Below are 16,713 nucleotides of genomic sequence, written 5' to 3'. Positions count from 1 at the left end.
GCATTAGCTTTCTCAGCTTCATTTGTCAATCCTTTATTCAGTTACTGCCATGTTTCTGTTGTGTGCTACAGATGCCAGTGCCCTTGTGCATTGGGCCCATTAATAAATGGGTTTAAGAGCGTTTCTGTAGAGATAATGGCAATAATTACATCAGCAGCCATCTGAAAGGTCTCTGTAGCTGCAGAGTGTTTGTAAGTAGCTACTCATAACTTTGCTTAGGCTGCTTTTGTCCCTGAACTAATTCCAGGCTGTAGGAGGAGGAAAAAGAGCTTTTGTAGTAAAACCAGGTTGAAGAAGCCCAGAAGGGAGTAAACTAGCATGTTTCAAAAATAAGAAGAGAAAAAGACAAGATTTGTGCCAAAATACCTCTTCACACCCTCTGTTGTGTGGTGTTTGAGAGACTTTACTGTTCTCTTCACCTACTCTCTAACCACATGGCTCCAATTACCCTGTAACTGTGAGTTTTCTAAATGTCTCCACCCATTCTTCTCTATTACGCTTTTGAGAGAAAGCCCAGAGGTGGATCCAGGGACTGTTAGCATAGTACAAGTGCTCCTCTGTTTTAGAGACTCTTTCGTCCTTGCGCTCTTGATTAACGGGACTGTGTGTAGAAGAGGAGTATTTGTTTTTCAGTGCTGTGAGAAAACTCATATAGTTGGATGAAATAAGTTTTCTTGATTTGTTTTATTATTTTTTCTGAGACCACCTCACTTCCTGCTGTTACCAGTGAGCTGCAACAGGCAATAGAGAAGAGAATTGCTAACTATAGGACAGCAATTTCTAACGCAAAGGAGTCAGGTGAGAGTGCCAAAATACGCCGATACGAAAGAGGCCTTAAGGTAAGTTGGGTTCATCAGGTATGTGAATGAGGGGGAGGCAAAGTCAGTTCTCTAAAGTGTAGTTCAGAGTCTTTCCAGATGTGTAAATTTCTTGAAAGAGGAGAGAAATTCTAATATGCTGCTTTGAGTTTCTTTAAAAACATTTCTTGTTACTTACTACCAATCCAATGTAGCAAATACACAGATAAAGTGTAACTTCAAGTGTAACTTCAAATGCCTTTTGTGGGTCAGCTTTGTTTCTGTTGAATGTGGCTAGTGGTACCTGGAGGCAGGGTTTGGGGTACGTGCTGATATTAAACGCACCCATCTAGATCTGAATTTGACCTGTGATGACTGTTCAGTGTTACCTTAAAGCAAAGTTTAGGAGCTTTCCTAGCACATACACCTTCCAATTCATCACTGATGCCTTCCCTTAGATACTAACCTTCCACTCAGTTCTGTGAGACAAAGGAAGGTGATACCTTTCCCTGAGTGTGTTGGCTGTGCTTGAAAACTAATAGAACAGGATTTTTCATTAAAGCAATTAAAAATTGCAGCAAGGAGCCGTTGCTTCAGCTTTACATCTTTTCAGCCAGGTGGCGTGCTTGTAGTTAGTTGGTAGTACTTGGTGACTGCCGCTGTGCAGAGTGCCTGTATTTCCCTGTTTATTTTCCTCTGGTCTCCTGCATCACCTCAGACAGCAGCCAGCTCTGTCTTGTTGAGCAAAGCTTTATAGCTCAGCACTGTCCACTGAAGAAAGAATGTAATGTCTCACTAGCTGCCAGGTGTCTTAGGGTACAAAGAGAACAACTGAGGCCAAACCCAGGGGAGGAAATGCACAAGAAAGAAGTCTGTATGTGTCTACTGCCTGCTAGCTCTGAAAGGAACGTACATGAAACCACTTGACCTTTCAGAGAGCAAGAGGGATAGGCAAACCAGCTTATTTCATCCAATAACGAAGTTTAGTATGCTGTTTGCCACTTCCTTTGCTTTTCAAGGTAGGGAGTTTCCCTGTGCCTAAGCAGTGTAACTGAGGATAATAGACTAAATCTCACTTCACAGCTCACAGTTCCTTAATTAGCAAAATGACATGCCAACAAATGGTGTACAGTTATCTCTTGTACTTAATTCTTGGAACTGAGAACTTTAATCTCAGTGTATAATACCACTTCCAGTCAGTCTGTCATCCCACATGTGGAGAAGAGAGAGCTGTGTGTGGGTTGCTGTACTGGTCTGAACCCCAATCTCACATGCAGTCAGTCCAAAGTATCTCTGCCACTGTTGCTTAATAGGTCAAACAATGTCATGGCTAACCAAAAATAGCAGTGATTCTGGCCCTGATGAGATTTTGTTGTTGTTGTTGTCTTTCTGTCCTTCCATTTCAGTTTCTGTGGAAGATGAAAGAAGCAAAACTTTTGTTTTGGCTTAAAGTGTGTGGTGGTCTGTTGTCTGGAACTTAAATTAAAAAAAAAAAAATATTGAGAAAGGTAATACTTGTGGTGGAGGAAGGGTTTTAAAAAAATGAGCAGCAGTTAAGCCATGTTATAAATGGTGAGAGCTTCTTGCCATAGGTCACCAGCTGAAGCTCCATTTCCTTTGTTAGTATTTAATGGCTTTTCTCATTGCATTAAATAGATATGTAGACTCCTTCCTTCACTGAATCCACATAGGCAGTGACATTGCGGAGTAGTGTATTTTATTTTGTTTTAAAGACATAAAATCTGTCTACAGTTGGTATAAATGGCATCCTTGGTGACTTTCTGTGACAAAGCTGAGCGGACCACATCAGCTATCCAATACTTCTAGGTGTTGAGGTACTTGCAGTTTGGTAACAAGTCCTTTGCATTTGTTGCTCTGATAATTGGACACCTTTCACTAGCACTGAAGTTGGCCTTGCAGAAAAATAGGGAGCTAAAGGGCAGCAATCTGTAGTGGTGTGCGTAATAGATCCCATTGCGTGTAAGGGAATGAATTTGTGTTTTAGTGGTTTTATGCTAGTAATATGTTTGATGAAAATGCCTATTGACTTTGCTGTTCCATCTCTGCCAGACACTGGAAACCATGCTGGCTGCAGTGAAGAAAGGCAAAAAAATCAATGAGGAAGAAATGCCACCTCCTGTTGCAACAGGAAAGAGCTCCTCTCACTTATCTCAAGCTGCAGGAGTGCAGCTAGAGAATTCAGAAGATTCAGTCATTGTCCTACCAGAGAATAAACCTGAGTCTGCTGCAGATGATGAGCAGAAGACTTCTCATGAGGCCCTGCAGCATCTGGAATCAGAGCCTCTACAGGGTTGTGCTGGTTCTAGTCCTACCATGGAAACAGGTACCATGACCTGAGAGGATAAGCAGTTGCAACACTATTTTAATGCTACGTATTTTGTGATATTTGAATTGTGTAGCAGAGCACTGCTTATGTTGGAACTTCCCTGCTGAATGTTTCAGATAGAGTTGTCAGTGGGATGCTGAATATCTGGCAGTGGAATCAGTTATTGTTATAGAGCTCTTATATGCACTATATCAGTATCTTTCACTTAACTTTTCCTGTGCCTTGGTTTCTCCTTCAGTATTGTGACACGTGGAATTCCAAGCTTTAAAAAGTATTGAGATATTGACTAAAAGACCTTTCTCCACCCCACCCCCAATTCGGAAAAGTGGGATTGCTGTGTCTGGTAGGACTTCTGGAGACTGGAGGAAAAAGGACTTTTGTAAGATGGCTGTGTGATTCAAAGCAAAAGAGAACTAATGCAGGTTTGAATAGATGGACATAGCAAGGGATGCACATCTTGCATGCTCTGTGTAAGTCTCAGCATTGTTTCATTCTTACAGATCTCCAGAACAGCAGGGCCAGAGCAATACTACTGAAGAGGCAGAAGGAGTATAAATTAGCGGCTCTAAAAGCCAAGCAGCGAGGGGACCTGGAGAAAGCAAAGGAATACATGAAGGCAGGCAAGGTATGCACACAAAAAGTCTTGAATGCTAAACATACCCTGTGCTGTACCCACATGCATTGAGTGTCAAATATTCATTACGGCAGACAGCAAGTCTTGGACATACTAGCATAAATCTTCTGTTTTGTTTTTTCTGCATTAGAAATTCAATGTGGTCTTGGAAGCTTTGGATAGCGGGCAGCCGATAGACCTCCAGAATATGCCTCCGTCTCCTCAGGGTAAGGCTCGTTTTACAAAAACCCTTTTAGAAGTCTCTTTATGCTGTAATAGAATGATTCTGTATTTGATTGCAAAGAAGAATTGAAGATCACTTAGGTCTGAGGCTTACTGCGTATTCAAATTCTAATCAAGACCAATGAAAAGAAATGAGGTATCATTATTTATATTGAAGTTACTCTCTGTGAATTACAAGTTCAGGTAGGTATCGATGTCTAATACTCCTATTTTTATAACTTTAGGTAGTAGCAGCAAGTGTAAGGGGAAGAAGGGTAATGACACACCTTAAAGTTTACTGTAATACTTGATGGTGTTACGTGTTTCAACTGAAGTTCATAACGTTCAGATTAAGAGATTAATGAACAGATTGCAGTGCAGTAAAGTCTAAATCTTAAAGCAAGTTACCAATATTAAAGATACTTCAATCCTTGTAAGAGGGTTTTTTTAAATAGATCTACTAGCACCACCAACAATTAATATTTGGTCTGCGCAACTCAGTGTTTTAAACAATTTGCTTCAGATTATTTATTCTAAGAAACTAAATGACAGATTATTTTATTTCAATAAATGTTGAGATTTATGACTCCAAGTTATAAACTGATCACTCAATGGCATTAGAGAGAAACTTCACCCATGATATAATCTTGCCTTAAAAAGTGCAAGATCTTTGCAGCGGATATTTTTGTAGTTTTCTGAAATAACTACTGTTATACAATGCCAGAAAGTTGGGTGTCTGAATAGATGATATTACTTGCTTCTCTTTTTCAGCACATCTTTTGTTACTAGGATGTTTTAGTCAATTAGCAATCTTGTTCACTCTTTCCATCTGTCAAGATACCAATTTATATTTTGGGGAGAGAATTCTTAGAATACTTGAACTGGTTTTACTTTTTTTTTTTTTTTCCCCCCTCAGGCAGCACTAACCTAAATTAAATCAGCACTTGAGATTTTCTATTATATAGCATTTTCCCTGAATAATGGGAACCTTTAGACTTTTCTAGCCATGCAGATACTGTTTTGAAATCAGAAAGCTTTCAGGAAGATGATGTGATCAAATTACTGGTTTTCTGAGTAACATGGGTTGACTTGCTGTTTACGGAACACGCTGTGAAACTTCCTGCTTTCCTTGCTTTGCAGATCTTGAAAGCCTAGGAAACATACAAGATGCATCCAAGCAAAAGGTACCAGATCCAGTGGGAAGTTCCCAGGATCTTAAAACACCTGAACCTCAGACCCAAGAAGCTTCAGGTAGGACTTTTGGGTTTCTGTAGCAAGCCATAAAAGTAGCAGGGCTGGAAGGCACTTTAAGGTCTGCCCTATCCCACTGAACTGCAGCAGGACTGAGTAAACCTAGCTAATGTTCCTGAATATTGTTTGCTGCTTATCTCATCTGTACTTTTGTTCTGGATCAGTAATGGAAGTAAAAGTTAATAAACTTTCTTTAGAATAATTGTATTCATAATAAGACTTTGCAATGATGTTTTTGTCTCTGCAGAAGGTAAGAAAGGGGAGGAAAAAGGCAGCTCATATGTTTTGAAATCTAATCATATGGCATTTCATTGTCTGTCTTATTTCAAGCTTCCTTGCAGCAGCCAAAAACAGTGTTGGAAGCGTTGCAGCAAAGGCTGGAGAAGTACAAGTCGGCAGCAGCACAAGCTAAAGCGAGTGGGGATGATCGAAAAGGCAGGATGCATGAAAGGATAGCCAAGGTAAAATGAAAGTGTAGGAAGCTGCTTGCATCCAGCAAAGCCATTTGAATTAGTTCTCTTGCTGAAGACTTTTTCAAGGCTGAAATAATTTGTGTATTGTCCTTCTGTTTGGAAAGAGCTCCAGTAGGGAAGCTGTAAAGCATTCGGAGAAAGGAAGAAATAGAGACAATGCACATATTATAGCAAAATACTGTGTATTCTGCAATATTTATGCTGGTTAAATACAGATGATTGCTAATTTATAGTCAATTCCACTTTATGTTTTACTGAATGCCTTTGATTACAGCAATACCAGGATGCCATAAGAGCCCATAAAGCAGGGAGAAAAGTGAATTTTTCTGAGCTACCTGTTCCTCCTGGTAAGTATGAATATAAAATGTCCTAATACCAACTTTTGTATATCTACTGGGCTCTGAAGGAGGTGTGCAGATATTGCCTCCTCGTCCTGTGGAACAGCTCCTCCTTTTTCTCAGTGAGTAGGCTGGCCTTGCTGTTCATGGTATTGTGAAACTGCTTATTAATACGCTCCCAAACTTTCACACTGGTGAATATTCCTGACTATTGACTGCCTGATTGACAGCATTGGAACTTAAAACTGGCACTATTTGAAAAGTTAAACAACTTAACCATGGGCAGGTGCTGAAAACGTTACCTGTCTGTCCTCTGTGCCAGCCCTAGAAGAAAGAGTAAACTTGGGGTATATTGGCTTCTTAGCTTACTGGAAGGCGATTTTTGAAACTGAAAAAATCTGCCTGATGTCTCCCATTCTGTTGATTGCCAGCAGGAGCCTCAGAACTCTATATTTAATTAATCATCTTCTTGCAACACCTGACAAGTCAGATCAGTATTGCAGCTCTCATGGCTAGTAAAAGTAGTTTACAGAGACAAAGCAAATCATGCCCATGGTCACACTGAGACAGTGACAGAGGCAGAAACTGAACCTGCTTCTTGAGACACTCTGTCCTTTTTGTCGTCTTCAGAGCGTACAGTGCTGTGTTTGTAAAAGTTTGGGCAAAGTCATCTATGAATGCTCCACCTCTGGTTTGAATGATAACTGTTTCTCCCCTAGGAAGCATTGTTCTTTTATCTTGTGCCTAATGTGTTCTTGTGAAAAGTTATACTTAGCACTGCAAAGTGGTGCCTAGACTTTATAAGTTAGAAAAGCGACATGGACCTTGTGGCCCTTTTGTCACTGTCCAATGTAGCAATGGCAAGCACTGTAGTAGCAGTAATAAAGTAGGCAGTGCCAGCTCTGTCAGGTCATGTACTGCTTTGAAGCTGTCCCTGAAAAGCAGTTTAGCATCCCTTGTCCTAGAACATGATCCGTTTCTTGGTAAATACCAGTTTCTGTAAGAGTGGGGTACTCCATATTTACACCTCTGAAAATATAGATAACTCCTCAATTTCCTTACACATTAGCTGCATGTTTTTCAGCCATCGTTTAGAGGCCATATGATTTACATTGAAGACAGCCATCAGGCAGTCACTGAAACTAGCAATGAGATTATAATGGACTGGCAGTGCATTTCATTGCATCTGGATGATGATAAGTACCAGCCTTGACCTCCTTGGAGACAGAAATGCTGCGGAATAATGGATCAAATGTCACGCGGGGGCAGCAGGATAGGATTCTGTGTTCTGCCTGCCTGTGTACCTCAAACTTGTTCTGTCCCTGTAGCAGCTATCTCTAGGTTCAGAAGCAGTTTAGTCATTATTTCTTGGTACTTCTAATGAGACTAGCAACAAGAATACTTGCTACATATTAATGAGATAAATCTTATTAACAGACATTTTATAGTAGTGGCTCTGGGTCTCTGTTGTTTGAAGCTGACACTGAACTGGTAGTGTGGAAGTGAGAGCTGATCTTCCATCACCAAGCCTTCCTCCCATCCTTAAAAGGATAATAAAATAATGAAAAGGATCGTTCTTCACATACTTCACGTTTAACTACTGTGATTCTGCCTTACTTTGCAACATCTGCATTGCAGTGGATTTTCAGCAGAGGCTTAGTGTGTTATCCAGATGTCAGCGATGTATTGTTTCTTACTCTATGGGGTAGCACTGATTTTCTGCTGGACTGTGTACCAACTAAGGTGAGACATCAGAGAGCGGGACAAAAAAAAAAAGAGCCAGCAACTTTTTGTACAATCTGCTGTCCTTTTGTGCAAAGGAGAGAGACTAAATTCTTTGCTGGTTCTGGGGGCATCTCTGTTGCCAAAGTCTTGAGGTTGTGAGGTTCCATGGCTAGCTGCCAGTTGCTCAACTTGGAAAACTATGCTCTGTTATTGCATCATTTTAGCATCGTCTCTTTAAGCCTGGGTATCTGTGAGAGATTTGATCTTAAGCCCACCACTCAGACTTTATCGAGCAAGGCTTTGTGGCCTTGGCCTCAGTCTAGGTACATTGAATTCTGAAATATATTGGATAATAGGTACTTGGATAGAAATAGCTTTACAGAAAAGAAGAAATATGGAAGACAGAACAGAGGTCTTATGCAACTCTTTACTTCTGTATTCCTTTCCTCCTCAGGATTTCCCCCTCTTCCTGGTGTTGCAGCAACGGATGGTGACAGCACAATAGCTGCTGTTCTGGAAAGTGCCAGCAAGCTGGCAAACATGGAGGAGAATGATGAAGAGGAGGAGGTTAGTATTTCTTAGTAGGATGTGTAAAAGTTAAAATGCTGTCTCTTGTGGTATGCAGAGATGAGGCCATTGGATTTCAGTCAAGCAAGAGTACTGAGATGAAATACATTTCCCAGAAGTCTGAAGAGTACAGGATCTCAGTAGTAATTTCAGTTTGCATTATAGTGTAGGAGAGAGAGGGATGAGATGTTATTACAGGCAGTACCTGCAGACTGTATGAGTCCAGAGTTTGGCTCTTTCATAACTGTCTTGTATGTGGGTTTTATTTTCAAAGCAAACACTTCAGATCCTGGCCACTCCTTTATATTGTTCTAAAGTACTTAAATCTGTACTTTCATCCTGCATCCCAGTAACTCCTGTGTTTGTGCTTTCCCAGGATGTTCAACACTCCTTTTTGTCAGGCAGCACCAGCCTTTAGACTTTGTTTTGATTTCTTTATCTCTTTAGACTTGATTGCTGATTGTGCTTTCAATTGGAGTAGCTTTTAATGGAGAGAATTCCTGGATGATGGTTTTTCTGCATGCATCTGCTTTTTTTTAAATCACTGCCTTGTTGAACATTCCTTTTGTCCCTTCTATAGTGGAGGTTTGACACTTGCATAGGTCAACTACTTACTGGTGTGGCATGGCTCATAAACCTCCAGAAGTTAAAATTTGCTGTCTGGAATATTATGCTCCCTTTAAAAGTGATACCAGAATGCTGGTATAGTGATAACCATGGTTGCTGATGCTTGAGATGCTGTCCTCAACTCTGGAATAGATTTTACGTGTTTAATATGAAATTCTTTTTGTTATGCTAGAATGAACCTCTGACACAGGCCCCAGTTGCCAAGAAGCCTGCTCAGCTGCCTGGAAAGCCGACTCAAGTTGTTAAGCCAATTACAGTGCCATCTGCTGTAGCTGAGGAAGAGAGCTCTCCTGAGCATGTGAAACGAGCTACATCACCCTCCACCCTGGACAAGGCAGAGTCAGTGGATCATCTCCCTCTAGCTGGTAAGGTGAAGGGATCATCATTCCCAGTGATCCAGGTGCAAGTCATTTGCACTAGTTTAGGTTAATACTTTGGTAGAGACTTCTTTTCATTATATTTTAGCTATGAGCCTGTGAATGTGTGGCATAGATTTCCTGTGACAGGAGCCTCAATATATGTGTCTGCTGGAGGGCAGATCCAGACCAGCCATGCAGCCTTATTTCACAGAGGCAGCATGTGTAATTATCAGGGTGATTGGGTTTTTAATTAATTTTGATGTAACAAGTGTATCGATTCATAATGTTTAACTCCACTCACAGTTGAACTTTACATATACTCTCATTAAAGTGGATGGCTTGCCAGTGTGAATTATTCATTGATCTAATGCAGCTTCCTACATCAAACAGTGGTTTCTGCCTAGTGCTTCATCCAAGGATCTCAAACTGGCATATAAGCAGTAGTTCATCAATCTCTTGTCCTCCTGTTGCTAAGGTCACTAAACAGTTGTCCGTACAAGATTAATCGTACAGATAGTAAGGGAGAGCCACCACCTCACAGTGTGATTTGGGCACACACCAGCAGTGTTCAGGCTCTCACTGATTCTGTTGTCATGCCTTGACTGTAATCCCATCCTTCTTCCATTCTGCCCTGGGTAGTTCCCTCAGGACAAAGCAGAACTGCATAGTTGGCTGATGCAAGTTCTTTGGCAGAGTGCAAAGGCATTTCACGTTGCCACTGTGATTAGCTCATAACTCTTCTCTCTAGAAAATTCCATGACTAGTTTACAAAGACCACTAAAACGTAGTAGTTGTCCATTTTGGCTTTGAAAATCTGTGAATCCTCAGGAGTTTTGTTTTTTGCAATTTTAGCTGACACATTAATCTTTTGAGTGAATTGTCCTAGACTTATGCTGTGAAGCAATTGATAATACCTGGTCTCTGGTGTTACAGTAGTCTCTCCTGGGTATTTCAAATATTTTAAAAGACGACCAATGGGTGCAACAAGAACCTGGACAAATTAATACTGACATGATTTTCACAATAAAATGTTAGTACTTCACTATTGTAAAGCTATATTTCACCAGCCAAAGTGCATTCTGTGATCCAAATGTTACTTCCTTCCCCCCAGAATCACGAAGTGCAGCTTACAGCTGCCCATAGCTGATAAATCAACTGTAAAAAACCTGCCTTTTTCTTGTCAGGGAGTGCAAAGCATAGGGAGGTGTGGGAGTGGAGTAGTGGAGCAGTTGCACTTAAGGCCTATACCAGGAAAGTCAAGGAGCCAAGATCAGTTGGATTAATGGCTTTGTTCCATCCATTCTCCGCAGATTTTCTTTGAAAATACCTGTGCTGTGTCTCAGCCTCACAGAGCACACTGTGGGTTTTGTCTCGGTGGAATCTGGGCTAGTTACCTTGTTTAATTAGTTTGGGTTTGGCTGACTGGGCAAATTGCTCACAGCAGCAGGACAGTGGGCTCTTTTGCAAGGATGAGAATAAGTTGATTGTCATCTGACAGCAGTGAACATAGTGTGAGTGTCACTGGTATATTTATTTGCTGAGACAGGCACCTCTTGCAAATGTTGTTTAGCTTGGGTAATCATGAGTAGAGTGCAGTGGTGAATACAATATGAGTATCTTTGGAAATGGCTGTAATCAACATTTCCTAAGTGAGGTATAAGAAGAAGCAGGATGCACTGAGCATCCAACAGTAAGGTTGTCCTAACTGTTCTGGGAAGCAAAGAGGAGACCCAAGAGTTAATAAGAAACTAAGATGGCAAGGAATTACAAATAAACAGAGGTGATATGTCTGAATGTGCCTGCACAGTCGTTCATCTGGGGTTTTTTTTCTGACAGATCAGGGGAGAGGGACGAAATGAGTACAGAAGATGCTCATAATATTTGCTGTCTTTTAGAAGTTAACATGTCAAGCTGAAAGTTTGAATTCAACTTCTGCTTTGGACCAATCAGCTGTACTGGAGTCTGTCTCCTGTCTGAAAATAAGGGGCTGTAATTGCTATTGTGACACTTGTGAAGTGCTATAATGTTTTTTTGATGAAGGATGCCATGATAGAAGGAAGTTTGTTTCTTTTTCTGATACTTGAAATCGAAACTGGCCAAGAAACAGTTAAGTGCAGTAAGGAAATGTCCTTATTTGATATCTGTACTGTTACTGGCCTTTTTCTGGCTATAAACTGAACATGATAAACCTGTTTCAGGGGCATGGCAGTGTCAGATGAGTGAGGGTTTTTATACAACTGTTTTTCAGCTAGGGAACAGCTGGAATTTCTGGAGAACAGAAAGAAGCAATACATGAAGGCAGCCGTCAAAGCAAAGAAGGAAAATAACCTTGAACAGGCTAAGATGTATCTCAGAACAGCTAAGAGCTTTGACCTAAAGATTGAGCAAGCAAAATGTGGCAAACCTGTTGATATTTCCAAGGTTAGTAGGACTGTTAGTGTTCTGCTTTGTTTCACATGCTTGGACATCTAAGTGCTTGCTTTGATTTAATAAATATTTCTTGACACAAATTAAGTTAGTTTGCTCAAGTGACAAATCTGGATACTGAGCCCTAAAATTGCCCTATGTTTTTGTTTTAGTTTTTGTTTTGTTTCCTTTGCTGCTCCTCAAATGTGCCAGATTTTGAGAAAATTTAATCTCCATGAACCATTTACTCCTTGATTTACAATGGCACACCTAAACTTGGAACAGCTTGGAAGTGCTCTCTGGGCTTAGGGTGTGAGTACATCTCCTAGCTGTGTCCTAACTCCATTTTGGGATGGGATCCCGTGCATGTGATACAGTGATGCCCTGGTTTCTCTTGGTGTTTGGGTAGATGGGGAAACCAAACTGCACTGTAATAGCTCTCCTGACCTGAATAGTCAGGGAACTAGGCCTGTAAGACATTTTGCAGGGTTTTATGACTTCAGTAGTTGTCAGGCAGTGGTGTAAGTAGTGGTTGGGTTGGAATTGCCTTGAGAAGAAAAACAACCCATCTCCCTTCACTGACCTTTCCGTACATTCTGACTGTTTTTGTCTACTTCATTTTTTTCCTATAAGGTCTCTGAAATATGGTGTTCTTGTGTTGCAGCTGCCATCACCCCCTACAGATGATGAGGGTGATTTTATCTTCATACACCATGAAGATGTCAGACTGTCTCAGAAGGCAGATGAAGTATATGCACAGCTCATAAAATTGCTGAAGGACCAACATGAGGTGACTATTTTATCTCTTTTAGAAATGTTTTCTTTTTTTTTTTAATTTCTCTGGTGTTTATTAATATTATAATCCTATCATTGTTTCTGTGGGGTCTTTTGTTTTTCTCTTAAAATACTTTTGATTTTGTGTGTCCTAAAGGGGAAGATTTTCAAAGTTGGATTCTCTACTAGTTGAAGACAGAGGGTGTGCTTGGAGGCTTGGGACTATCAAATTATCACTATTAAATATGAGCACTCAAGTTTGAAAATAGTGCCTGAATGATTAAGACTAACCCTTGGGAGAACCTCATATCTAGAAATTAAGTGATTAGAAAGTAATAGGGCAGAACAGCTCAAACAAATGCTGTGCTCAGCTTTGGGCTTAAAGGATTGGGCAGGGGTGGATGGTTTGGGGTGACTTGGGAAAACTCTTGGCTTTTCTTAAATTAGATTGTCATCAACCTCAAAACTCTCTGTCAGTCATCAATCTGCGTGTAAGGATCACTGAGTGCATCTGTATTTGGTTTTGTTTCTGTTGACAGAGGTGTTTGCAGTATTCCAAGCAATTCATGCATCTGGGAAATGTAGCAGAAACGACTCGGTAAGACCCGCTGCCTGCTGTTAATCATCACACAATGTGGTCATTTCAGGCTCGAGTCTGCCTGACCCCCCTAAAGATGATGGGGGTTCAGGCTGGTAAGCTGCTCATTATGTGAAAGGGTCAGTAACTGCGAGGCCTGCATCTCCAGGCCTGCTCCTCTGGTCTGAGGCTTAGTCTGTGGCCTGTATCTGGCAGAATGCTCTGTTCGATGTTCCAGCGTGCGTGTAGCTTTTCTGTTGTTTGTTTGCCTTTTCCATAGGTTTGAGAAACTGGCACAAGGTTGTAAAAAGGACATGGACATCCTACAGCTTGCACGAGCGCAAGGAATGGATCCTCCAAGCCATCACTTTGAAGAAAGAACCTTCAAAATGATAAGGTGTGGAAAACCAAAGGGATTTCTCAGGCAGACTGGAATGAGTTTTCTGGTTTCTAGGTCTTGTTTAGGCAATTGTGAGCTTCAGCAAATGCGGATGGCATCTAGGGTTAGGCGCAGCATTCCTGAAAGGATGCTCTCAACAACTTAAATATAAAGAAGTTGTTCTCTAACTTCTCTTCTGGGTTCTTTTGTTTTCAAAATAACTCTAGCTTCATCTCTTATATTCTGCTACTGTAGGCACTCTTCCTTTCTCTATATTTCTCCCTCAATCCTGTTGCCTTTGGGCTTTATTCGTGGCATTTTTCACTATACCTCAGAGATGTTTTTATCTTGGTTTGCGCTCTTTCTTTGCTCTTTTGTAATTTATGAAAATGATCTATGTAGGAATGCACTATTGAAAAAGGTCTGACAAATACCAGTGGCATCCTGGTCTGGCAGTGGATCAGGTGGTGGTGGTCTACTGGGATGAATATGCTTTTTTGTCTTTATTTTTTTCACAGGATATTTTCTGAGCTCAACAGCACAGAAATGCACCTTCTTATTGTCAGGGGGATAAACCTACCAGCTCCGCCAGGTATGTACTCAAAAAGGGCATGTGGGCTTTTTCCTCTGAGTAGGTGAGGAAAGTAGTGGGGAATGAGATTTTTCTGCCTTGAAGACCACTTCAGGAGTCAAGACCTTTGTAGCCAGCGCTCATTAAAACAAAATAATCAGATTTCAGGCTCAAGCCACCAAAAACCTTTAAACAGTGTTTAAAAAAAAAAAAAAGCAAAGAAACAAAAAACCTGGACGAATAAAGAGAATCTGAGTTCCATCTGGACAGAGGGAAGAACTTGAAATTGTCCTGGGTTTGCTCATAACTGGGTCATAGTTTAAGTTTCATGTTTATCTCCTATTTCATTATGAGTGCCTGCCTTAACTCCGCACCACCTTAATGTATATTGACCATTCAGTAGACGGGAGTTGCTCCTGCCAACGTTACTGCTTTTTAGTCCCTTGTTTCTGGGAGCTTGTAAACTGTCTGTGCTAGACTGTCTCAGGACTAACAGCAGCATTAAGAAAAGTAGATGTTTTCCTTTGGATGCCAGCTTTCTATGGCTTTTGGTTTGATGGATGGGTTTTTCAGTTGTCAAGAGATGGGTCATGAGTCCTACTGAGAATCAGTTAGGTGCTCTTGAAAATCCCGCTCAACATTACAGATGCAATGCAAATATCTCTATTGGCTGGTTGTTGTCTCATTCAGGTGTATCACCAAGAGATTTGGATGCATTCGTGAAGTTTGAATTTCAGTACCCGAGTGCGGTGAGTGTGTGTCCTGGCTCTTCTGTTCCTCAGTCTGTGACCCTTGCCACTGTATTAGCTTGTGAGGGCTTCAAGAAGGAAGTGTAGGTTTTCTTGTAGAAAGGGAAAACACTTCTAGGCATACTGCCTGAATTTATTTTTAAAACAGAAACTTCTGAGAAACAGAACTGCTGAATATGTGTCCTGCAGATTTGAGCTTTGCTGCACCTTTCTCATGATGTTCTCCACACCTTGCACTTAGCGGTGTGCTGTCTGCTTCAGGCTTGCATGTTCTCTGACTGGCTGACCACCAGCTTACTGCTAAACAGTATTCACAGTGCTAAGGCATGCCCACCTTTTTCCCCCCCTGCGAAGACACTAATCAGGCTGTTTCCAGAGTTTGCAAAATTTGTAGAAGTTAATTTCTTTCAGAGGTGCAAACGCACCGGTAACTTCAACCAAACACGAGGGCATGCAAAGCTGTCACTAGGGGAGAGGAGCCACCTTGGATGTGATCTCCCTCTAAGTCCCATTCCTTTAAGAAAACAAGCTTTTAAAGGCATTGCTTTTGGACATCTCTTATAATTACAGAAATGGATTGAAAAGGTTAATCTTTGTCATCAAATAAATGCACGTGACTCCTGGTGATTTAATTAGCAAATATATATATGTGCATATCTGGAGAAAGGACTCAGGCCATACAAGTTTCTTGACCTTACTAATTAATACTTACGTGTATGTGCATGTATATATGTGCATATATGTGCATATATATGTGTATGTATATATAAAATATGTATACATACATATATTGCTTTTTTCCTTGAAACTCCACAATGTCATCCTGTTCCCCTCACCTTTAAATGCAGTCTCTAGTCTGAAAAATACTGAAACCATTGAGCTAGAAGAGCTTCTAAGGAGGGCTGTCTAGTCTTACTATCAGTAGAAGCGCTGGGGCTTCTGCTGCTTTCTCTGTAGGGCAAAAACAATCTTTGCTCTTACACGATTAATACTTAGCCCTGTGAGAGTGCAGAGCCTGTATTTTTACCTCCTAATAAATTTTGCAGCAATTCCACTAAAATAAATTCAATTACCTGTGGAAAATTGGTGATGGTCAGATCAGGTTTGTGTTTAGGTTTGAGTTACGTGAGGTCTTAATGAGTCTGCCCCATTAAGGTGGCTGAAAACAGAATTGGTCTGTACGAATAATTTTCTGGGGAATAAGTAAGAATCAGCATGGTTGCTTTTAATCTGTATTTCTTTGTTTTTTAAAAAAGCCAGATCTCTGCTGCTTAGCCAACAGTCAAATACACCACCTTTCTCCTTCATAGCTGAAATCAGTTTTGCAAAGTAGCTGCAATAATTAGGTCACGTTGTCCTTGTTCAGTCCCCAGAGATTTAGTTTGTACTCTGCTTTAGGTTAAAAGTTAATTCATTTTGGAGGCAGATTGATTGTCAGGCAAAATAATAGTAGGGCAATTCCCTGAATGATTTGTGATGAATTCCTTGTGTAGCTTATTATTCCAACTAATGCAGAAGGAACAGAATTACTGTGTCGTGGAACGTGTGCAGTTCATCATGTAGTTTAACAGCTGCAGTCAGTAACTTTATGATGATTGAACTGAATTGAGTGTGACCGTGTAGCTTATCTGTGGCTCTTATATTTAATGTAATGTTTTGACTTATTCTTTATCTAGTATTATACATGTTACCACAATGAAATCCAAATATTTTAGTCTTGAATGTACCATGACTCCTCTTATCATTCAGATAACCCCCTAACACCTCATGTTTATTGTATAGGTATAAAAAAAGAGCTGGTAATAAAAATGGTTACTACTCTGTGTTTTGAAACAATATCTGATGGTTTTATGTAATGTGTGTCTCTTTTAATAGGAGCAACCTCAAAAGAGTAAAACACCTGTAATTAACAATAACAATTCTCCAGGTTAGTACTTT

General features: G+C 40.6%; 1 protein-coding gene across 4 annotated transcripts in view; it reads left to right on the top strand.

The window, feature by feature from the left end:
• CC2D1B (coiled-coil and C2 domain containing 1B) overlaps positions 1–16,713 on the top strand; it is a 35,681-nt gene that overhangs the window by 9,748 nt on the left and 9,220 nt on the right. For 3 of the 4 annotated variants that reach the window (XM_052802554.1, XM_052802556.1, XM_052802557.1), the window contains exons 6-21: positions 702–839; positions 2,868–3,141; positions 3,645–3,769; positions 3,909–3,984; positions 5,120–5,230; positions 5,561–5,691; positions 5,978–6,050; positions 8,221–8,333; positions 9,133–9,325; positions 11,568–11,740; positions 12,390–12,515; positions 13,039–13,097; positions 13,357–13,473; positions 13,974–14,047; positions 14,717–14,775; positions 16,651–16,702. In XM_052802554.1, coding sequence (XP_052658514.1) covers positions 702–839; positions 2,868–3,141; positions 3,645–3,769; positions 3,909–3,984; positions 5,120–5,230; positions 5,561–5,691; positions 5,978–6,050; positions 8,221–8,333; positions 9,133–9,325; positions 11,568–11,740; positions 12,390–12,515; positions 13,039–13,097; positions 13,357–13,473; positions 13,974–14,047; positions 14,717–14,775; positions 16,651–16,702 — 1,894 coding nt within the window. The remainder of the gene's footprint in view (positions 1–701; positions 840–2,867; positions 3,142–3,644; positions 3,770–3,908; positions 3,985–5,119; positions 5,231–5,560; positions 5,692–5,977; positions 6,051–8,220; positions 8,334–9,132; positions 9,326–11,567; positions 11,741–12,389; positions 12,516–13,038; positions 13,098–13,356; positions 13,474–13,973; positions 14,048–14,716; positions 14,776–16,650; positions 16,703–16,713) is intronic. The other variant, XR_008237333.1, reaches the window with a different exon arrangement.

Source organism: Harpia harpyja, chromosome 11 (assembly GCF_026419915.1).
Source record: "Harpia harpyja isolate bHarHar1 chromosome 11, bHarHar1 primary haplotype, whole genome shotgun sequence".
NCBI lineage: Eukaryota > Metazoa > Chordata > Aves > Accipitriformes > Accipitridae > Harpia > Harpia harpyja.
The sequence above is the reverse complement of the archived record's forward strand: the minus strand, read 5'-3'. Positions and strand labels throughout refer to the sequence as shown.